The 16,850-nt window shown below is 45.2% G+C and overlaps 4 protein-coding genes across 4 annotated transcripts; 3 read left to right on the forward strand and 1 right to left on the reverse strand.

Annotated features, from left to right (window-relative positions):
* Positions 1-706: 706 nt before the first annotated feature.
* GUITHDRAFT_44907 (hypothetical protein) lies at positions 707-2,146 on the forward strand (the record flags this gene model as incomplete). The annotated part of the gene is made up of 1 exon (XM_005837909.1): positions 707-2,146. A coding segment is annotated over one exon (1,440 nt), but the record flags the coding sequence as incomplete, so codon positions are not given.
* A 2,772-nt stretch (positions 2,147-4,918) lies between these two features.
* Positions 4,919-5,216, forward strand: GUITHDRAFT_103574 (hypothetical protein; the record flags this gene model as incomplete). The annotated part of the gene is made up of 2 exons (XM_005837910.1): positions 4,919-5,048; positions 5,092-5,216. The coding sequence occupies 2 exons, from the start codon at positions 4,919-4,921 to the stop codon at positions 5,214-5,216; spliced, it is 255 nt and encodes an 84-aa protein (XP_005837967.1).
* A 1,468-nt stretch (positions 5,217-6,684) lies between these two features.
* Positions 6,685-7,729, forward strand: GUITHDRAFT_103575 (hypothetical protein; the record flags this gene model as incomplete). Its single annotated transcript, XM_005837911.1, has 2 exons — positions 6,685-6,726; positions 6,992-7,729. The coding sequence occupies 2 exons, from the start codon at positions 6,685-6,687 to the stop codon at positions 7,727-7,729; spliced, it is 780 nt and encodes a 259-aa protein (XP_005837968.1).
* A 452-nt stretch (positions 7,730-8,181) lies between these two features.
* Positions 8,182-15,943, reverse strand: GUITHDRAFT_103576 (hypothetical protein; the record flags this gene model as incomplete). The annotated part of the gene is made up of 17 exons (XM_005837912.1): positions 8,182-8,265; positions 8,315-8,374; positions 8,423-8,472; positions 8,526-8,586; positions 8,634-8,661; positions 8,717-8,772; positions 8,931-9,072; positions 9,120-9,175; positions 9,800-14,297; positions 14,481-14,555; positions 14,607-14,686; positions 14,730-14,816; positions 15,297-15,503; positions 15,551-15,628; positions 15,670-15,724; positions 15,775-15,814; positions 15,877-15,943. 17 exons carry the CDS (start codon positions 15,941-15,943, stop codon positions 8,182-8,184), a joined length of 5,724 nt encoding a protein of 1,907 aa, XP_005837969.1.
* Between the last annotated feature and the right edge of the window lie 907 nt (positions 15,944-16,850).

The following is a 16,850-nucleotide window of genomic DNA, read 5'->3' on the forward strand; positions in this document are numbered from 1 at the left end:
TGAGAAGAAGGAGCTCGAGCAGAAGATCGAGAGCTGCAAAAACCAGGAGCAGATGCAATGGCTGACTACACAACTTGAGAAGAAGGAGAGCGAGCAGAAGTATGCGGTTGAGAAGAAGGAGCTCGAGCAGAAGTATGCGGTTGAGAAGAAGGAGCTCGAGCAGAAGTATGCGGTTGAGAAGATGGAGAGCGAGCAGAAGTATGCGGTTGAGAAGAAGGAGCTCGAGCAGAAGATCGAGAGCTGCAAAAACCAGGAGCAGATGCAATGGCTGACTACACAACTTGAGAAGAAGGAGCTCGAGCTGAAGTATGCGGTTGAGAAGAAGGAGCTCGAGCTGAAGTATGCGGTTGAGAAGAAGGAGCTCGAGCAGAAGTATGCGGTTGAGAAGAAGGAGCTCGAGCAGAAGATCGAGAGCTGCAAAGACCAGGAGCAGAAGCGAAGGCTGACTACACAACTTGAGACGAAGGAGAGCGAGCTGAAGAATGCGGTTGAGACCAAGGAGCGCGAGCTCAAAGTGGAGAAGAAGGAGCTCGAGCAGAAATTCTTGATTCACAATTATATGGCTGGAGGTCGCTTACAGACAGGAGAAATAATGAAGTCGACTTCCGTGATTGATGCAATGGAGGATCGTTTTGTGTACGATGAAACGAAGTTGTTTTTGGATATATCGGCAGACAGTGGGAAGGAGTCTGGGTTACGAGCATTTGAGGACGAGGATGTAAAGGAGAAGGGCATGAGAATTTTCAGCAGAAAGGGACTTCGGGAGCAGATGGACTTCATGCAAAAAAGAGTCATGCAAGCAGGAAGTTTGGGCTGGGTGTTGGGGGCACCAGGGACGGGAAAGTCTCTTACAGGCCTTGCATTCGCACTCTCCATTGACAGGGAGGTCTGGGGGGTGAGTTGGATGCATATCTCTCCCTATCCTGCAAAGGCTGTTCAGTGGATCGCTGCAAGGAAAACTGTATATGAAGCTGAATTGCAGACGACAAATGATGACTTTCTGTATGCTCTTCTGAATGGTGTGGATGATGATTCTCAGCATGTATTCGTACTGGATGGTTTCCTGCAAGACTCGCACAAAATGTTGCAGCATATGTTGATGAGATGGCGTGAAAAAAAGAAAGAGAATAGAAGAGTGCTCTTTATTTCATCGATGCAGACCAGGTACAAGGTGAAGTGGGAAGATGATCAGGTTTGGGGCGTGGAGGTATTTCTCCTTGAGTCATGGAGACTGGAAGAGTATCAAGAGGCAGTGATGGACGACCTGTTCTACTCTTCTGTTGAAAGGAAATTAGATGCAAACTTGTCTCGAGGATCGGTTGCTCAACGGTCATTTTCGAGCAATCTGAGCCGAGAAGATCGAATACTGTCCAAGTATTATTATGCAGGAGGATCGTCAAGATACATGTTTCAGATGAGTAGTCAACAGATTATCGACGACGTTTCTAACACTATCAAAAACGTGGGATTTCTTGAAACTCTCTCCACAAAGATAGGGCAGTACAGTGGGGCTGCAATCAATCGACTCTTTTCGATATACAAGGATCAAGACAAGTCAGAATATACTGTATTCTTAAGCAGGTATCTTACAGAGAAGATTTGCGTTCAAACAGGGTGTGAACAATTTACACGGTCTTTGGTGCATTTCTGCACAATGTATCATCCAGTTGCCAAAGGACTCATGCTTGAAGATTTGTTCTTCATGGTGGTACATCACCAAGGTTTGGCATTGCACGTGCGAGGTGAAGACGCGCAAGAAGCTTGGCAGGCTGCCCCTGTCGTGACTTGCTTGATACCTCTTACGAAAGGAGTGGTGGAGAGTCAGAGCTGCGACTTTTGGGTGCGACCACCTGATTTCAACCATCCAGGATATGATGGGGTGTTTCTTAGTAGAAGCAGGAAATTAGTACGGTTTGTACAAGTAACCGCAGCAAAAGATCATGATCTGAAACTACAATATTTCAAGGAACTCATTGACAATCTTGTTTTAGTAGGATTTCCGGTTCAACGAATAGAAATTTGTTTCATCGTGCTCCGTAAGGATCTAGAGTGTTTCAAAGTTTCGAAGGTCTTTGGTCAAGGATCTCTTGAGCAATATGGTTTTGCGAAAGGAAAGGAGCGAAGATCTATCAGGGTGATGGGTGTTGAGCTTATCTAATTGGACACTCCCATCATTTCAATATTTCAGTGGTGCTGAGTACCTGGAATTGAATCTGTTGAAGCAATCATACTTCAGTAAACATGTTTGAACCTAGAATTAGTATGACTTTTATTGCAAATACACATTCTAGTCATCTCTCTTTCTTCACCCTGATTCTCCTGTCACTGTCCGATCTCTGGCTCAACACTACGCTTCGTAACTCTGGAAACATATCTTCGTAATTCTGGAAAGCATTCGACACTGCATCAAAGCCTGTTCATATTGTCGACGGGCTTTCAAAGACATCGACTTGAAAACTGTACAGAATTATGCAGTGTTCACTGACGCAATGGTGCTGAAATCGTTACATTTTCTGCAAAACATCGGGCACGAAACGTTGAAGATAAGCGACACCGATGATAGCTTGCTACAAGTAGCGGCTAGTTATCTCAAGCTGAGCCAGCATACCATCAATACTTCTCATATACGAGCAAAGTTTACGCTTCTAGGTGACCTCTTTGGACAGAATGCAGAGGGCTTCAAAAATTGTTTCCATCATTACTTCACCTCGTTTCGACATGGAGCAGATGCTAAAATGCATCATGATAAATTCCAGCTGCACATAGACGCGCAAAAGCTTCGAAGTCAAGCAAAGAATCATCGGCAAAAGCACAACTCATTTTGTAAGAAAATCAGACATTGGGCCACCTCGCACTATGACACTGTTGGTGAGCTACAAGAGCAAATACACGATTATCACTTAAGGTAACCAGCGAGCTGGAATGCACCAGAGTACTGACATGCCACCATGCAGGTATGTAAGGCCTGAACATATTAGCCAAGACCAGAACAGAACGATTGATTACAGATGGATTGGGAGAATTTGATCCAAACAAGAGTAGGTTTCAATTCAACGAGTACTTGTCAAACCCTCAGTTATCTCTCCAACAACAAAGAAGCTACTTTTCTTTGCGCCATGTATCAATCATTTACTGAAGAATGTCAGGCACACGGTTGGCTCGGGGAGACACCCGACTGCACAGCAAGAGGCTAAACAAGGGCATGCTGCGTACACTGATATTTCCAAGAAGAATTCGTCATGGCTAACGCAGCTGGAAGTCGATGGGTGCACGGACCCTCAATCAATGGATATCATGTCAAAAATGTTCAGCAGCAAGGCCATATCGCTTCTGAATGCAGAGGGACACATTGGAACAGCAAGAATGGCAGAAGCAATGAACGGCCTTCACATCCTCACCAAGTCTGAAAGAAGAAATCTCATTCTTAGGGCTCGAACCTGGCTTCTAAGAGATGTGGATTGGATGAGTGTGGGCAAGAAGCACATGAGGGGGTTGTCATCAGGTGTGTTGGGTGAACAGGAGTATGACTTCAATGCACGGACGCTGTGCACAGACAGCGTTGAAAACCTCTGGCCTTTGATATGTCATTTGAACAAGAAAGATTTCTTGAGGATATTCAACAAAGCATGCACTGAGCTCTCAAAAAAATTCGATTACAATCTGCATTTTGTGTATGACCACCAAAAAAGCGAATCATTCTTGGAAACAACGCGGGGAGAAGAAGCTTTTCAACGCAGAAGAAGGAACACGGGACAAAGAGAATGAGTGCAGGTCCCAACCTAGATCTCGTAAACTTATACATCTCAATCTTTGGATACACGAGGAGGATTCACAGGACAAATGCCTAGATTTCAGGGACAACGAACTGTGTCTGGTTGTAGGTCTACGGAAGAAGAGATAGAAAGGACAAAATGTCAAAAGTTAAGACGTGTACAAAGCGAACAAGTATAGAGAATGACAATTTGTATGTATCTCTGAATATAAAATGTTTGTTTTGCAATGTACAGATTTTCATTCTTGAGATATTCATCCTCGAAACAGTTTGTCGCGGACAGATCGCCATTGCGATTTGAGAGACCGTTGAGATGAATCGTACAAGATGTTTCATTCTAGGCCTGGCCCTTTCTTCGTCTGCAAGTCTCTTTGCCCCTTGTGATGCCTGGGTCCTGTCATATCTGGGTCCCGTCATCGACGTGAACTCAGCTTCCGAGGCCAGCTGGTCTATGAGGATGGGTTTGGATCCTAGGTTCCAAAGCAGAGTACTTGCAAGCTGCTCAGCTGCCCGTGCGCGAGTACGAATCTTGGCCACAGGTGCTTCTCCTGATCGCGCTTCCGCATATTTGGAGGAGGCATGCCAGGTGCTGGGGGAGGAACCTCGGAGAGTCGGAAAGCGTTTGACGTGGCGATATGCATGCTCCAGTAACTCCCCAGATTCTAGAACCTTCTGCGAAAGGACTCATGGAGCATGAAAGCAGCTGCAGCTGCAGCAGTTGGAACGGGATAAAAGGGATCTTTCCAATTACTACAAGCGCCAACTGTCCGCCACCGTATCTGGTTGAGAGGCTGTCTATGAAGGTATTGGATGTTGCATCCGTCGGCAAGGATAAGGCGGTCGAATCCGCGGTAGCAGAGTTGGTGCAGAGGGACTCGAACCTGATTAAGCGAGGGCGGATCTCCATGAGTGACATGAATCAGCTGCAGCTGAAGAGGAGAAGAGATTTTTCGGAGAGCTTGCACGGCTTTTCAGCAGGAGGGTAGACTAGTGCGGGAGAGCAAAATTTAGAGGAATCTACCGAGGACACCAATGAGCCATAAAACGAGGATGATGAATCTACTAGGCCATGTCTCCTGTGTAGGCTGCACGGACAGCCTTGTGATGAACAGCATGTCTCCTGAAGAATCTGATTCTCCCAATGATATGCAGAATTATGATGCAAGACAAGAACTTCAGCCAGCTGTTGTGATTGAGCAGCCTCGGGCAATATCGCCGCTCAAGGTCGACGACACTCTTGCCACGACCACCCCAACGCCGGTTGGTTTTTCCGAAGGTTTGTGAAGCCATGCATCCTCAACACTTGAACATCTATGCAGACAACGAGGTGTTTGAGACGTGGCTTCGAAAAGAATACAGGGGCACTGTGGACTTCACGATCCTCCGCCCGTTCGAGTTCAAGAAAGGGAAGGGCGGCAAATACGTCATGGCGGTTTGTACCTGAAGAAGTATGTGGACGTCGGCAACAAGAAGGGCTAAACTTGCAATCACGGTGCAATGCAACGGTTGCCTTTTAACTGCAAGGAACTCCATGAATATGCAGATGCTTCTTTTGCTTTTGCTTTTCTATACTAGTGCTTCACTCCACACCAGATGTAGCACAGACTTAGTATGGCTCCATAAAAAGATGTGCAAACGATACTTGTGATCTCTGAACCTGCATCCCACTGACGAGTCCACGGCCACTTGAATGGAGCAAGTTGATGACACAGTAAGCAGGTTCACTTGTACCTCGTGTCGTTTGTCTATTAGTCCAGCACTCGTCTCCTCCTCTGTGCTTGCTCGCATGCCAAACGAAGTAATCCGCCTTTGGCTGAAGATTGAGCAAAGTCGATGCTTGGACGTGATGTCGCTGCCGGGAGATCTCAAAACTTTCTCTCCCTTCATCACCCTCCTAGTAGGCTGCTTCATCCTGAGGTCTGCAAGAATCGTGACCTATCCCTCCATGCCTCGGAACAACGCATGATTGACTCGTCACAGAGTCTGAAACCGTGATTGGAAACTAGCTAAAACGATGAGTCAGCCAAAGCCCTTCCAGCGGCTACCCCAGGGCCGACACCATGCTGCATCTCGGTTCCGAAGTTCCAGAAGCCTGATTGCATCCACTAAAGAGCAACAACTTCGGATGCTGTCTGCGATTCTTGCACAGCCGTGGGCGCTTCCTCGTTTGAGAACTTTCTGACGGTTCACTAATCTCAGCCGCTCGCCGCAAAGTTGCCAGCGTGCTCGCAGCCTATGTTCCGACACGATGGCAACCGGTGACTGTGCGACTGGCGCTCGGCACTGACCGCACGCTGTCTCCCGTTCCGGCGCCGGAATCGGACCTGGCGCCGGAACCGTTGAGCCGCTACGGTACCGTACGCCAAGGCCGCCACAGTGACCGTGAATAGACTTTATTTCAGATCAAACGGTCGCAAAGATGATTATCATCAATAAGCTACACAATATCCTAAACATGTACTTGATTCAAATGATACCTGTGCCACTCTGTGCATCGCATCCGGCATCATTCTTACAAAGCGGCCGAGTCCGGGGGTCGGCTGGCTGGCAGGCCCCACCGTGCCCCTCAGCCCCCCGCCCTGCGCGCACGCCCCGGCGATCCCGCGGTCCGGGTGTTGAGCTTATCTAATTGGACACTCCCATCATTTCAATATTTCAGTGGTGCTGAGTACCTGGAATTGAATCTGTTGAAGCAATCATACTTCAGTAAACATGTTTGAACCTAGAATTAGTATGACTTTTATTGCAAATACACATTCTAGTCATCTCTCTTTCTTCACCCTGATTCTCCTGTCACTGTCCGATCTCTGGCTCAACACTACGCTTCGTAACTCTGGAAACATTCAACTGGCAAGATACTAACGATGTGTGACACATAGATAGCACGGAAAGCGTTTGACGTGGCGATATGCATGCTGCGAGGTCAAGAGAACGACAGCATAGGACGCACGAGCGTAACACGTCGAGAAGGGAAGAAAAGGTTGATTGTCGCAATGGAATATAATGAGTGCAATACAAGCCAACTCAAACACGTGGTATTAAACTCAATAGCGAGTTGAAAATGTACAAAAAGGTGAAAATGCGGGACTAAATGGATAGGACTTGGCAGAAATGAAATGAAATAGAATCTCGGTAATTGAGAGCGCAAGATAGATGACGATAGCATCATTGTGATCAAGAAATGCATCAAACTCTTGAACGATATTATAGAAACTCTAGATCGCTACGACATCCATTGACCTGTATGTTGCGCTGGATGTGTGCAAATCCTACATCTTGGAAGAGATATTCAGCCAATTGAAGGAGAACCAAAAACCCATCACTCGCTCCAATGTTAAGGAGACTATCATGAGGGATGAATCACTCAGAGTCGCATTCTTTGAGGATGTCCTAGGAAAGCCAAAGGACTTCAAGATCAAATCCAAGGCATACGCCAATAAATCCGCACAGGGCACTACAAAGGCCATGTATGAGGTAATGCTCCAGAGATATCTCAATCATAACACCAAGGTGTCAAAGGAGGCATATGCTAGCATCACAGGTCAGCTTAAGTCATATATGGATAGGGTGATGCGTGCTGTGCTGGACATTAGAAAGAACAGCATCACATTGAAGGATTGCCTAGAATCTTTGCACAGGACCAACCTTGCTGTAGCAATGGCCTTCAACTACATAACAGAATACCACAACAACAAGACAGCAAAAGAGATATTGGATGCATTTGAACCCAAGACCCCGTGTGAAATTGTTGTAGGATGCATCAATGAGATCGTGTTGCAATACGCACCAAAGAAAAAACTAGATGATGATTCAATGAGGTTGATGCATGCCGTGTTTGAGGCATACATTGCTAATATCCTTGTTGAATCCAGCATGTTAGTGACATTGCAGAAGAAGAAGACGATCAAGATCGAACACTACACCTGGCGCGTAGCCATGGTGACCCATAAACCCTAAACCATAAACCCTAAACCATAAACGCTGATTTAAAGTTTTAGGAAGCTTTGATGTTGTTTGGCCGCGTATGGCCTCGCTTAGGAGTCCAGCGTCGCTCTCCGCCTCCTGCTCAAACTTAACTGATACCTTGAAAACTTATTTCACCCGGGTGACCTGGGCAGCAGCGGAAGCCCCGTCGGCCCGGCAAGAGACTGCCAGTGTGCCATCATCATGGCGACACTGAACTACTTGCTGCCCGGCCATGGATCCGATTTGTGAGTTGGACTTTCCCAGGCTGGATCACTTGGCCTTGAAGCCCCACCTCAGTGGTACAATGGTCTTCTCGGCTTTCGTTACGTAATATTTTATTGAGAGTGGGCATGCGGTGGTGGCAAACATCGAAGTTCGACACAAAGACATTCTTCGTTCATCTCAAGCCTGAGTTCCGATGATCGTCGGAGTCAGAAACATATTCACACACCCAAGCAACGCCGCGACCTGGCATGCTCATCCAGAGATGTAACAAACAGTAAGACTTCACGAACAGTATCTTGAACCTTCGCAGGACGCGATTCAGAGATAAATGGAAGATTCTATTCCCATTACCTGTGTCGACAGATCGATTTGGAATGAGAAATATCGCTTTGACTTTGGAGGAATCCGGACCTGAAACAAACGAAGTGAGTTGAAAACCTAACATGTGGCAGGTTAAACCTCAGAAAATTGCTTTCCATGAAACTTGAGAATGTCTGGGAAGTTGCCTCCTGCGTTACAGAGATTCACTTTTTGAAGCAACGAGACGTTGGTAGGAAGTTACTCATTCTGAATCGCCTCTCATGATCGTAGGGATTGGAGTATGAAATCTTCTTGTTCGAGATCTGCTAATGAATAAGTTTCCCACGATGTTTCTCAAGCATCGACAAACCTTCCCCGCAACCAGTGTGATCTTGTACCTGTAGATGCCAACCCGTCACCCTTCTGCAAGGAATTCAAGTTGTTCTGGCATACCGCTGGGAGATGTGTGGTTTGCAGGCTACTGCGGTCAAGATGCACGTGTACAATCCCTACACAGGAGAAATGATCAGGCTCAAAGCGCAGATCAAAATCAAAGAACTTGCCTTTGGTCTTTCATTGGCTTGTGCACATACCACCTTGAATATCGCTTGACACGGCCCTTCCTATTGCTTCATCACGATATTAAGAACAAAAAACAGAATCCCACTTTGTTGGGCTTGAACTCTATACAAAGTTTCCATCTGTTCGACTGTGCATTCCCCTGTTGACTGATATGTTCTTCTTTGCTTGTAACAATGGCTCCCCGAAGCGTATCGGGCTTAGAGGAGAAGAACTTCATGTCGTCGACACTAAATCGAGTAGTTAGTCACATTGAAAGGATTATAGCTGATTGTACCTGTAAAATCCAGAAGGGAAGGTAGACAAAGGAAGGATCTTTGGCTCTTGTTCAACCTGTTCAAGAGTAAGCATTTTTCTCATCAGCATCGTAATTGGTTATAGATCAAACCTGGCCGAGCCGACCTTTGATAGCATATCTGGGCACAATTTGCACTCTAAATTTGAAGATGCATAATAGATTGGCTATCAGAACAAAAATTTGTCACAATGGGAAAGTGATTCTCCATGCCGATTACCAAGGTATCTGTCACCATAAACAAAAAGGTGAAAAGAATGCATTTGAAATTGTGAGTTCAATCGCGCCTTTAGCCTGATTTCCTGTACATTGAATGAGTGGGTGGTATGTCCTTGTTTAAAATCAGAACGATCGCTCACATGCAAATTTGGGAATTTGGTTCCCCGTGTCGTTGCGATGATATTGATTTTCTCATTTTCAGACATAGCGTGCAAGTTTGAATCATGAAAGGTTCCTCGCCAAGGAGAATTCTGATCGATCAACACATTTTTGCTGAAAATTTCATTATAGCCTTGATAAAATGAAAATGTTCGATCGATCACAGGATGAGTTGTATTGACACGCAGTTGCAAGCCCGAAACATCTTCAAAATGATCACCAACACTACTCTTCACTTGAAATGTAACCAGAACATCTTTCGATTTACAAAACGAAGCCTCTACTTTTGTTGCATTGCTGGTGCACTCATTACCCATACTTGAGACTGAGAAATTGAGGGTTCGAAATTTGAAGACAAAGCTGATTTCTTCCTTCGATGTCATCCAGACATCATAAGTATGAACATTTACTGGTGATTCTTGTCCGTTTACGATGGATACTTTTTCAGCCAGGTATCCATCAAGATTTTGATTCAAGTCAATCAAATTTGAATGAGCAAGAAATTCCAACTCTTCTTTATCTGTTACAAGGTCCAAGTCAGTATCTTGGATGACCACTCTGAAAATTCTGTGATTGTCGTATGGATTTTGAAAGGAGTGAAGAAAATATTTCGATGGCCCAGAGTGGCAATTCAGAGTCAGTTTCGAAATCAATGATGTTTGCAAATAAGATGAAACTTTTTGCTCTCGATACTTGTCATGATGATACTGGGCATTTTCGATAACTGCATCAGCCTGTGGAAGAGGCAATGATCCTGCACCTTCCGCTTCCAATCTCCTTCGTATCATTTGAGTTCGCTTCCATCTCAGGAGTTTTTTCCTATGACTAGTTGTTTCAGGGTCTGCAACATCGTTTCTCCTCTCATTCTCTAGGTAAACAGCCACACCAAACCATCCAAAAAATCGAGACTTTGGAACACCTTCGTTGCTGTTCTTGCCCATCAAAGTCAAGTTCTCACTTAGGAGGTAATGTGGTCCATCGAAGTGTATGTTGGCCTCTTTCATTGTTTCCAAAAGGTCATCTTGACGATATTCCTCGTTCTGTGAAAGAATTTCCCATGCTCGATCCAAGTTCCCGTAGGCAGACGCAAAGAATGTCAACAACTTGGAGTTCAAGTCCAAAAGTAATCTCTGTTCGTGTTGTGAACATCCAGAATTGAGAATTAAAGAATCAAAACCTGCTTGTATGCAAGAAATATCTATTAAATCCTCAGAAATTCCAATCGAATTGGCGGTTTGCATGTGCTCTTGCAGAAATGTCTGATGAAGAGCATTGCATATTTCGTTAGCCTGACGCTGCGTGAATTGTATACCTACATCAAACACAGCCTTTATCAATTCATCTTTGGACATTTTGGTGCTACGGGTCTCAAAAATCAAGTTTTGATCTCCATTCTGTGTCTTTGACCGGCGAACAAGCTCTTGAATCTCTTGAATCTTGCCGTGTATCAATGCAAGACACTTCCAGTCATGTTCGTGATCTGAAGTCCTTCTCTGAAAACCGATGCTATCTTCAATTTCAAAGATAGTTCGTTTCGGAGGACTGTCTTGTTTGGATACGATTTCATTTTCATCTGCCGTGCATACAGCATGGATCAAACGTATGCACAATTGTCCTTTCTTATCTTCTTCCCCATAATCCCATGTCAATACATCATCGACAAATTCGTCAATGTCTAAACGACATTGAGCCTTGTTGTGGTCCGATTCGACATCATACTGCGTGTGCTTGTCAACTGATGAGATATATGTCGAATTGAATATATCACAATTCTCAACCACCTGAACCATTTGTCTATCATGTCGTATCAATTTGTTCAAAGGTGCAGTTGCTGTGCCAATCTGAAGATTGGATTCCGCATCAAAAATATGAATCCTCAACCTGCCCTTTTCCATGTACCTCAAAAAGTCCTTTTGAAACAAGTTCGAATCGTTATCTGTATCAAATTGATTTCCGGTGATGAATTGTAAGGTAAGCTTAGGAATTTCCAGATTTGCAATAGATTTAGTAAAGAAAGAACGGAAGTTATTTGGGACCATTTCAGAAGCGTAGAGTTGGAAATTCTCTGTTGCACATTCACTGAAATTGTAGAATTCAATCGTGCAGTATATCCGTGAAATTTCACAAGGAACACTGACAGCGACAAATTGCAAAATCAAAATTTCCCCCTGGGAGTTCAAGGTTTTTGTGTGTTTCTGGACAGTTGCAGGACTGCGACTTGATAGTGAAGATATTGATTTTGGCAAAAAGTCATCGAAAAGATTCAGTAAACCTTTTGTAAAATTTTCACTCCAAACTTGAGGTGATTGACTGGCTTTCTGTTGAATGGCTGTGGTAATTACATGTCCATTGGAATGCGCAATATTTGTAATTGATCCTGGCATGGGTCCATCAGTCGTGTATACTCTTGATTTTTCATTTGTCTTGTCCATACTTCGTTCTTTTTCGAGTTTCAATGCCAGATTTTCATCGCTATTTGGAACATTCGATAGAGACTTATTTACCTCAACTATTTCAGCAGACCTGTTTGACTTGTTTTGAAGCCCAAGTTTTCGCAAAGCTGACCTTCTTCTGCTACTGGTCACCTCTGCTTGCGAATTTTCTGTCGCGTCACCTACAACATCCTTGAGAGCGTTGTAACTTCCTTCCTTCCCAGCCTCATCTTTTTCCTTCTCTTCCGAGGGTATCGCGCGTGTCGAGTGTCTCGATCGTCTTGATCGTGAGCCGCCAGTTAGTCTCTCTTTTCCGTGATTAGAATTTGATGCATCTTCCAGTGTCTTCTGGTTTTCAACAAGCAACTGTTCGCCTTGATCCTTCATTGCAGTTGCACTTTCACCTTCGTCCGAATTCGACCTCTCTCTCTCTGCTCCTGAATCTTTTTCTATTACCTCTATCGGCAATGACTTGAATTCATTTTCAACGTATGTAGCCTTCTCCGAGTCAGAGGATGGCGGCTTCATATCCGATATTTTAGTTTGCACACAACTCTTGTTGCCTTCAATCTCTGCAGCCCTGCAACCAGTTGCGATTAAAAGATCCATATTTTCGGACCTTTGGGCAGGGGTTTCCTCCTTGCTGGCAAGGTTTACAGCTTCCAAATTTGCAGAATTTTCAGAAGCTTCGAAATCTAGCTTTCTGCTTGTGACTTGCGTGTTTCCTTCAGCACTACAAAAGGATTGAATTTCCCGCGATTCATCAGGTTGCTTCTGAATTAATGACTTGTCTACTTCTATATTCCTTGGCCCAAGGGCAACTTTATCCTCGGCAATCAACGATTTCACAGTCTCCTCTTTTTTCAAACCCATACATCCTCCGTGATCTGTACTCACCGCTAAGTTGACTTGCCCTGAACCTGCTGCCTGTTGTTGTCCGTCCCCTTTTACAGCTATTTCCCCAAAGTCTGCACCTGATGTGTCTCGATCTATCCCGCTGGCTGTCACTGCTAATTTTCTGACACCTCCGCTTGCTCCTGTTGGTGAGCCCTTTGCCAATTCGTCCGCTGTCGCTGCCGCTTTCTGATTTTGTTCTACCTCTGCAATTGCAGACGGATCATTGTCTTCGTTACATGCACTTGCTGCCGCGACATCAACCTGCGCTCCTCCTGCCCCTCCTGCTGCGACTTCATTCGAGGACCCTCCCCCTTCCTCCCCTGCTTCCCGGTCTCTCTCATCCCCTTCCCTTGCTCCATCCTGCTCCGCGCCAGCTTCTCCTGCCCCTGCTGCCGCGACATCAACCTGCGCTCCTCCCGCTCCTCCCGCCCCTCCTGCCCCTCCTGCTGCGACTTCATTCGAGGACCCTCCCCCTTCCTCCCCTGCTTCCCGGTCTCTCTCATCCCCTTCCCTTGCTCCATCCTGCTCCGCGCCAGCTTCTCCTGCCCCTGCTGCCGCGACATCAACCTGCGCTCCTCCCGCTCCTCCTGCCTCTCCTGCCCCTCCTGCTGCGACTTCATTCGAGGACCCTCCCCCTTCCTCCCCTGCTTCCCGGTCTCTCTCATCCCCTTCCCTTGCTCCATCCTGCTCCGCGCCAGCTTCTCCTGCCCCTGCTGCCGCGACATCAACCTGCACTCCTACTCTCGTAATCTCGACTTCCGGGTCTTGACCTGCATTTTCGACCAAATTCAGCTTGTGAGCCTGTTCGGCAGCTGATATCCTATCTTCTCCTTGGATGATTGTGGCAGTTGCGACCTGGGTTGCCTCGTCTGCCTCTGTGTCCTTCTGAATTTCAACAACTCCCCCTCCCTTCAATTCTGCTTCGGACAATTCTTCTCTGAGAGGATTCCCTGCTACTGCATCAATTTTCTGTGTTGTTGTAAATTCGACCTCATTTTTCTCTGTAGTGCCAGCCTCGTGTCCTTGCACCGTGAAAGCCTCTACGTTGTCATTTTCAACCATTGCTGGCTCATGATCTGTTAAATCAGATATACTTTGTTCCACAAAAGTGTCGTGACTGAGCTCATGATCTGGACATGGTTGGAATATTTCTGTTCCGATTTCCGTTTTGCTTGTTGCCGTTCCTGGTACAGTTTTGTTGTCTGGAGTGGAGACACTGCCTTCTATTCCATCCTCGATACGCTTCACCTCACTTGATTCTTGTGATGAGATCTCACTGTTTTCTACATTTTCTTGTTCTATTGATTCAATGTTTTGTCTAAACTCGTTAGATTCCATTCCTAAATTTTTGCTGACTGATTCCGTCCTTTTTTCTGAATTCGTCGCGCTCAATTGTTTTTCTGCATTTTCCGGATGTGAACTGGCGTACTGCGTTCTCTCATCTGAGTGAAGACTGAGAGAAACAATCAAATTCTGATGATGACAATATTTGGAATTTTGACAAATATCAGCGAATCCTTCGTGTTTCAATTGAAAGCTCCACCTGAAAGGATTTATCATGAATACAAATGTATCTCAACACACAAATCACTTTTGAGATACGAACTTGTCATCTTGGTAAGGTACAATGGGATACCATCCAAGGCAAACTTCTCTGTTTTCACTTGTGGTCTTGATGACTGCTTTGACTCGGAAAATCAAAGCGGAAAAGCTAGGAAACCCGATGTTGTCAGAGTGAATTGATTAGATTGTCTTCACTGACCTGCCAGGAATCGTCATGATGTTTACTTGAGCTTGGGAGCTCCAGATGTTGTCTTTAGCTGTCAATCGTAATTCTTTATCCTAAAGAAAAAATCATTTCTAGTTTCCACATCCAAAATCTTACCGCTTTGAATGGCAACATTTTGTGTCCATTATGCACATTTAGCAGAGCATACAGCTCCGCTTCTCCCTCGTATTGATTTTTAGGTTCCTTGAAATACAAAACCTTTGAAAGAGGACCATCCACCGTGATAGATATTTGACGAATAGAAATCTTTGAAAGCTTAACGAGCTCAAGTTTTTGATTGAGACAGTGAGCATCTAGGCCTGGAATCATTGCTCGTATATCATCAGGTAAGTCTATCTTGGAATTGAAATAAGAGCAAAGCTCATTTTCTTTCAAGAGAAGCGATAGTATCTTCATGCATAATATGTCAACCAGCCAAAAGAACAAAACATTAGAGTGAACCTGAAATCTGGGGTAAGAATTCTGGATGAAGCTCTCTAGGTAGACATTGTCCATAGCAATTTTTCGTTTTAAGTTGGTATCAGTTTCGTTCTTGATGAATAAAAGCATCCTTATGATAAATTTCAGATATTTTGAAAAATGACATATTTTGAACCTTGGACTCCCTTTCAGGACAGGAGCGATAGACACAGCATCCGTAAAACCCTGCTTGGGATCTGATACCAATTCAACAATACACCAACCCAGAGAGCATTCTTGGATGTTATGAGAATGATTGTTCTGCGAAGTTGACAACACAAATTCGACAATCACGCGCAACTGCAGGAACGTAAGCAAGGCCAAGTTCTTGTCCACAATGACCTTTGATATATCCTGTAATGTGAAGAACTCGAAACAACTATTCGAATCCAGAGGAAACGATTCTTTAGCCTATCAGGATCTTGTCAATAAATGCGCCCGATTCAAAAGTCTGTCACAGGATCTGGAGGAGGCTTATAGTCTTTGATCTTCACTTTGGGACTTGTCCATGTATTTCCAACGAAGTTTGCATGCATCTATCACTATATCAGCCTGGAAAGACCCTCACTGTCATCACCTCCTTCTCCAGCATGCATAGAGTTGATCGAAAACACAGCCATGCATTATCAGCTCTGCGGAGATAAAGATTATTGCAGCTCAAAAAGTTTGTTTTGATCCGTACCTCCTGATTACTTCATCGTGCTTGATCAACAAGCTAGAGACTGTTCGGAGACAGTAAATCTTTGAAGGACAAGGGGCAGACGGTGAACCTCGTTTAACAGACCCAAGGCGTACACGTACGCAGTTGCCACCATCACCGACTCTGTGAGCTCGCGGCAATGCTGAGACATGTCAAAAGACGAATCTTGGCATCTTAGTCACCTATGACCGAACATGCCCCCGCCAATCTCTGCCATCGCTGCAGCTCAGAAGATTCTCGATCCTGAAGGCATTCCATCACGAGAGTAGCAGGTCAGTTAACAACCTCGAACGCTTCCCCCAAACATTCCTCTTCCCCATGCTCAGACCTGGACTACAGACCTTCCCCCGACCTCTTCACTCTTCCTCCTCCCCTTCTTCTCTTGCCATCCATGACATCACGCCCACCTCCTTCTCCTTGCTCCTCCCTTATCCTCCCCCTTACCATGGTCCTGTTTTGGCGGGAATCCGCCATTTCCCCAAGGTGACAAAGTCTGTCACAGCTTCACTGATATAGTCAATACATACAACACATCCATAGTCAAAAAGTTTCTGAGTGGATCACTCTAAAAAGCCTTGTAGTCAAAATATGATGTTAGTCATTCATTGACTATAAGGATGCATAGAGAAGATAGAGGCATTGAACGATGCCGGAGGGCGAGGAAATGAAGGTGAACAACAAACGACGACGAGGATACCAACAGCAGCAACCATGACAACGACAACAGCCTCGAAGTCAGAAGGTAGAGGGATAAGAGACCGATAGAGATGAAAACAACAATCCATCTCTGCAGAAACCTCGTCCTCGTCGCTTCCTGTTGTCACCTGCTCCATGCGTCGAGCGAAGTTGACTTCAGGAGGTTTCTTTTCATCGTACGCTTAGAGCAGGACTTGAAACACTTTGAGACTTTTAGTCAGATCATGGGACACTCTGATGCATCTTTTGTTAGCATCCTGTGCTCAGAAATCCCGCTCAGTGAGCAAGAGGAGATCACGAAATTGCCCAATATGAATCAGGATGTTTATGCAGCATGCCCGTTGCAATCTTTGAATGAAGCC

The sequence above is a fragment of the Guillardia theta genome, assembly GCF_000315625.1.
Source record: "Guillardia theta CCMP2712 unplaced genomic scaffold GUITHscaffold_13, whole genome shotgun sequence".
Taxonomy (NCBI): Eukaryota; class Cryptophyceae; order Pyrenomonadales; family Geminigeraceae; genus Guillardia; species Guillardia theta.